We start from the raw sequence: 6,602 nt of genomic DNA, 5'->3' as shown, positions 1-6,602 counted from the left end.
ATGCATGTCATAAACGTTCCCGTTTTGAGTTACAGGTTAAATCTCCCACATTATTTCCTAAAGAATTAAGTTGCTTAGCTTATTAGTTCAGTACTAAAATATTCCAATAATTTATGTTACTTTCTCTCTACAATTTATTTTGCATATATTGTTAAAATTTGATTTGTCTGAATATATTGCTGTTTATTTTTCCTTATTTTTGTATTATTTGAAAGTTGTCAAATGCTAATCTTGTGAAGCTCAAGTATTTTTTTTATCATTACTAATTAGTATAGAAGGGTATAAATCTGAGAATTTGTCTGGCAAAGGAATAGTGTGTGTAAAAAAAAGCTGTATGCGTGCACGCTTGCATTCAAGTTAAAGACAGGTATTCTCTCCAGTGTGTAGTTGGAGTGTATGTGAAATTTGTATGTTTGAATGAGAGCGAGCATACACAAAATTGAAGGCGGTACTCTGATTGGTCGCATTTTTGTCTTTACAGGCTGAGGGTGAAGTGGCTGCACTTAACCGTCGCATCCAGCTGCTAGAGGAGGATCTGGAACGCTCAGAGGAGCGCCTTAACACAGCCACCACAAAACTGGCAGAGGCTTCCCAGGCCGCCGACGAGTCTGAGCGGTCAGTATCTCCTGACGAACAGGACCAGCGTGCCCAACACCTCCTCTCACGCATCGCCGATATCGGCGCCGAAGTGGAGCGTCTCTTCGCCGCCCTACAGGCTGAGCAGGCGGCACAGGAGACGCTCTGACCCGCCCAGTCTGCCACTCGCCATGCCCCCGCCCACATCCACTACTACCACCTTTCCTTTTCATGGCCAGTGGGCGGCGTGTGGTACTGGGGGCGTAAGTCGGCGGTGCTGGGGGAGAGGTGGGGCCAACTCACCCCCAGCCCATTCTGCACACCTTACATATGACAAAACCGCCTCATACCATAGTTGGCATAAGGACGGAAAAAAAATAAAAAAAAAAGAGAATCGCATAAGTGCATTGGAGAGAATGAGAGCATTATAAACACAAGAGCCAAGTGGTAAAAGACAAAAAAAAAAAAAAAAAGTTGGAATGGTGTAGCAAGCTTGGTGGTGGTGAAGCCAGGCTACTGTTCCCTTGTGGTCACTTGTTCCCTCCCCGCCCAAAAAAAAAAAAAAAAAAAAAAAAAAAAAGGGTTGACGAGACCACATCAGGTAAGTCTCCAATAGTCATTCTCCCAGTGAACCATCCACAGTTTGCCTGAGTACCACTACCCTTCATACCCCCACACAGTCACTTCAGTAGGTATATATACCTATGCCTATGATCATATATGAGGACTTTTTTCCACACTATTTTTAGATATTTTAAAATGGTAAATACATACATAATGGTGTAGTGAACAAAACGGCACAGTACCATGACTGAAACAATGCACAAATAACCCATACATAGGAGAAAGAAGCTAACGACAATTCGGTCCGACTCTGAGAAGGGCCCTTTTGGGCACTTGGCTCTCCTGCAGTGCTCTTTTTCCTTGTCCTTTGGCGCCACTTCTACCAGCACTACTACCATTCCTACTGTTGCCACTACCTTTACTTTCGTCTCCTTTCACCTTTCCCTCCCCTTTCTATCTCTTGTCCCACTAAAACTACTATTACTTTATACTACCACCACTACTACTACTGCTTTCTCTACCAACCTTACCGCTACTACTACCTCCCATGGTCCTGTCCATGTTAGTTGGCTTATATACACTGGCTCCCTCTCTTTTTGTTAGTGTGGCTTTGTAAATGGTCCAAGTTGGACCAAAACCGTGTCATAAGCTTCTCTCTCCTATATGCAAGTTATTTGTGTATTAATGGCGTAATATTTGAGGAAAAAGTTTTAAGATGTTATGCTGTATTCAGTCATTCATTACCTAACTCATTTGTTATCCCTCATTATCTTGCTCTTTCCTGTGTTCACTTTTAATTTTCTTCCTTTACATACCCTTCCAAATTTGTCCACCAACCTTTGCAACTTCTCTTCAGACTCTCCCAAAAGTACAGCATCATCAGCAGAAAGCACCTGTGACAACTCCCATTTTGTATTAGATTCTGCGTATCTTAATCCCACACCTCTTCCCAACACGACTCACGAAATCGTAATGACACGATTGCAAACAAACCATACCAGGGGCGGGGATAGAACCCTAGTATTTCCTTTTTACAACCTCATCTACAAATATGTAAACAACCATGATGATATCCATGAAATCACTAAAAGCCTCTTTGTTTATCTGCAATCCTGCTCTCCATCTTACTCTTAATTTTTTTTCAATAACTCTACCGTACACTTTACCTGTTGTATTCAACAGGCTTATTTACTCTTTTGTCCCCATTTTCTTTATACACAGGAGCTATGCACACACTGCCAGTCCCTAGGTATTCCATCTTTTATTCATTTATTGAAGAAAAATACCAATCACTCCAAAACTATATCCCCACCTTCTTTTAACATTTCTGTCATGACCCCATCAATCCTAGCTGCTTTACCCCCCATTCATTTTACACTCTGCCTCACCCACCCCTACTTATACATCTGGCTCTTCCTCACTCCTAAAGGATGTTATACCTCCCTGGCCAATGCATAAAATCACTGCCTCTTTCCTCATCAACATTTAACAGCTCCTCAAAATATTACTGCCATCTTCCCAGTACCTCCAACTTCCCATCTGATAACTGTTTTGTTTTTAACTGTCCAATCCATTTGTTCCTTAGGGGTTTTCAGCCTATTAATCTCACTCTAAAACTTCTTATTTTCAGAAAAAATTGACAGAACATCTCGCACACACTTTTGCTCTTTCACACTCCCTCGCCACTCTTAACTTCTCTTACTGTCAATATACTCCACCCTCCTTGTATTGCTTCTGCTTTGTAAAAACCTCTTGTATACCAGCTTTTTCTTCCATACATGTCATTTGTCTACATTAAATTCGTCATATGTCACTCCCCATGTGCTTAATATATTCAGATCCACTTGTAAGGATTTAGTTACTTTCATTAATAATTTTCCTAACATTTTAGCATTATCTGCAAACACGTTCATATAATTTTTTATTCCTTCTGTAAACCATTTATATAAATTAGAAACATTATTAGGCTAAGTACAGAACCTTGTGGCACCCCACTTGACATCTCTCATGGAGACATTTTTTCCTCTGAGTCTGTCTGGCACTGCAATAATTTACCTTTAATTCCTCCTATAATTTGCAGCTTCCAAATTAGTCTTTCATGGAAAACTCTCTATCAAACTTTTTTCTTATAATTGGGTAAGTACAACCTGCCTATTCTTTCTTTCCTGACCAATTTCCATAACTTATAATTATTTACCAGTTAGTATGTTATTTTTCTCTAGGTGTTGAGTCCATTTTAATGGCTTTTTCCAGTTTTACAACAGTTGTCAGTGGAACTGGCCTGTAATTTAAAGGGTTTACCCTGTCACAATTTTTTTAGTACATAAGCAAAATATGTGCCATCTTCCACACGTTTCCCCATTCCCTTCCTGTGGTTTGATATTAAAAACTATCTAAAAATGGATACTACAACTCCTCTGCACATTCTTTTAAGACCCAAGGTCCCATCCTGTCTGGTCCAATAGCCTTTTTTCTTATTAGCATCTAGTAACAGTGTCTTTACTTCCTCTTCATTTGTCAGTATCCTCTAATTCAACTATCTGCGACTGAAATCTTTTACACGAAAAATATCTTTGGTGAACACTGAAACTATCGAATACTTCACACATTTCCTCCTCTACCTCGCTGCTTTTGCTGTTATCATTTATTCCTTGTATTTTGTCTTTAACATTTAGTTTAGTTTTTACAAACTTAAATAAAAGGTTTGGTTCTTCCTTGCTCTTGTTTACTATTTCCTTTTCAGAATTTTTCCAAAAAGGAAAAAGTAGATATTTTTAGCCTCCTTGAATCTTTTAATAAGTTTTTTGATTGGCCTACTTCCTATACCTGGAGAGGGTTTTGGGGGTCAATGCCCCCATCGCCCGGTCTGTGACCAGGCCACATTTCGCCCTATATTCTTATTTAGAATATACTGTACTGTTTAATTCTATTTTCATGTGCGTTACAGAACTTTATACAGATTATTTATATCTGTCCCTTGTTGTATCTGCCCTCAGTTACAGTTAATTTCTCTAAAATACTGTTTTAAAGTATTGTAATTCCCTTATAATCATTCCTGTTCATGAATTTTGTCATCTAAGTCATGTGCCACTGCACAAGTTATTTCCAATAGAACATGACCACTTTCCAAGTGGGTTTAAGTAGGTTATGTTGAAAATTCCCTTTGCTATTCGAGTAAACTCTAATATTGATGGTGTGTTGCCTTTTCTCATTCTTGTTGCTTCATTTATATATTGATGCGTTAAAAAACTGTCATATTTAGGAAATTTATTGACCCTTTACTTGCAGTTCCAACTTCACAGGGTGCCTAATGAGATCTCCAAGTTCAGTAACTTTATCGGTCACTTTTCATCAATAGTTCCTTAAGGATATTGTGTAATCCTTTATTTATCCTGTCAGTCTTCTCTTTCCCAAGTACAGTGGACCCCCGCATAACGATCACCTCCCAATGCGACCAATTATGTAAGTGTATTTATGTAAGTGCGTTTGTACGTGTATGTTTGGGGGTCTGAAATGGACTAATCTACTTCACAATATTCCTTATGGGAACAAATTCGGTCAGTACTGGCACCTGAACATACTTCTGGAATGAAAAAATATCGGTAACTGGGGGTCCACCGTATTATTAAATGGTGGGTTATATTAATTTACTACTGAAAGATTCTCATCTTTATTTGTACTCTTAGCCGTAAAATTTCAACATTAAATAAGTCTTTTAAATAAATACCAATACAATTGCCAAACCACCACCCTATCTTTTTACTCTCTCTTCTCCACCACACTGAGTAATTTCCGTTACATAAATACAGCCTCGTATAAAATTTATTTTTCCAGTTTGGTTTCAGTTAAACAAACTGTATTAGGCTTCTTTTCATATATAATATCCATAAGTTCTAATTTTTTTGACATTACTCCATCTATATTAGTGTATAAAATCTTCAAAAATTATATCATTATTTTCCTCCTTTTTTGATCCATTTGTTTCAACACTGTTTTCATCTATCGTGTGGTTGTTTCTTTGAAAACTATATAATGGGTTTGTAGAATCGTGTTACTCTGGGGGGGAAAAGTCTTCCTCATTTCCACCTTCATTCATCCTCTTAGCAGTGTTTAACCCCTTCAGGGTCCAAGGCCAAAATCTGAAGTGGTGCCCCAGTGTCCAAGAATTTTCAAAAAAAAATTTTATTTTTTCTTATGAAATGGTAGAGAATCCTTTTGTGAAGGTAATAAAACAAAAAGTACGAAATTTGATGGAAAATTGACGAAATTATGCTCTCGCAAATTTTGATGTGTCAGCGATATTTACGAATCGGCGATTTTGCCGACTTTGACTCCCATTTTAGGCCAATTGCATTATTCCAGTCGACCAAATTCTTAGCTATTTCACTAGTATTACTTCTATTCAATCGATTGAGCACAAGAAATCGCCAAGTCAACTGTTTCAACTACAAAATAATGTGATTGGAAATTGGTAATTTGGCCAATTTAACACAAAGTTCAAAATATTCCAATTTCAAAATAGGGTCCAGAATAAACAATGTAGGTATTCCTGGCACTAAACTACCATTTCCTCTGTTCATTAGTTACGTTTTGAGGCTTTACAAATAAATTCCAATTTGATTTCTTGTTCACATAATGAATTTTTATTCACACCAAAAAATAGAAGATTTACTGTTATGCAAAATTGTAATAATTGTATAAATATCATCACCACATTTGTGAATGTATATTAGACCCACCAGCTGGTGTGTATTAGACGTGTGAGGTCGTTTGTTTACTCTTGAACATCGGCAAAATTTTAACATTTCCGCTACTTTGAGCTCAGTTTCAAGCCATTTCCAGTGCTAAAACCAATCAAAATCATCTCTATTTCTGTAATATGCCTTCCATTCTATCAAATGAGACCAAGAAATCGCAAATACAACTATAAAAAACATACGAAAAAACACTGCAAAGTCACTATTTTAATCGAAAATCATGGTCTCGGTTTTTTTCTCTCATTATACACAATGTGCTGCAGGATTTGTTTTATGTGGTGCACACATACCACATAGATGTATTCTCTCATATCTAGGCCCAAATGTACCACTCACAGTTTATCAGAGTGAGCTGAGCTCATGACGTAGATCTACGGTTTGGACCCTGAACGTAAAGCCGTAGATCTATGGGACGGACCCTGAAAGGGTTAAGAAACCTTGACTTTTACTTATTCTCCTTTTGCAAGACTAGTCAAATTAGTATATCCTTGTAACCCTCCTATTCCTTGATGTCCTTAGCATTTTTTCCTTATGTTTAATCTTTGTAAATATTATTTTCAGTGGCCAATAGTTCTCTCATATTTTTCAGTATACTTGGTACCTATATACCCAGTATGATCTTGAAAGCTGGAATCCACAGTGCATTTTTTCACCTCATTTTTGTTTTTCTTCCTCTCTGATTCTTTCTGTTTGTAATTTTATTTC

At 37.5% G+C, this 6,602-nt stretch overlaps 1 protein-coding gene across 31 annotated transcripts in view; it reads left to right on the top strand.

Moving 5' to 3' along the window:
- The window catches only part of Tm1 (tropomyosin 1), a 115,170-nt gene that overhangs the window by 95,308 nt on the left and 13,260 nt on the right, over positions 1 to 6,602 (top strand). For all 31 annotated transcript variants that reach the window (XM_053792156.2, XM_053792160.2, XM_053792157.2 and 28 more), the window contains one exon: positions 482 to 615. In XM_053792156.2, the coding sequence (XP_053648131.1) occupies positions 482 to 615 (134 nt within the window). The remainder of the gene's footprint in view (positions 1 to 481; positions 616 to 6,602) is intronic.

This window comes from Cherax quadricarinatus, chromosome 61 (assembly GCF_038502225.1).
Source record: "Cherax quadricarinatus isolate ZL_2023a chromosome 61, ASM3850222v1, whole genome shotgun sequence".
NCBI classification, from domain to species: Eukaryota; Metazoa; Arthropoda; class Malacostraca; order Decapoda; family Parastacidae; genus Cherax; species Cherax quadricarinatus.
The sequence above is the reverse complement of the archived record's forward strand: the minus strand, read 5'-3'. Positions and strand labels throughout refer to the sequence as shown.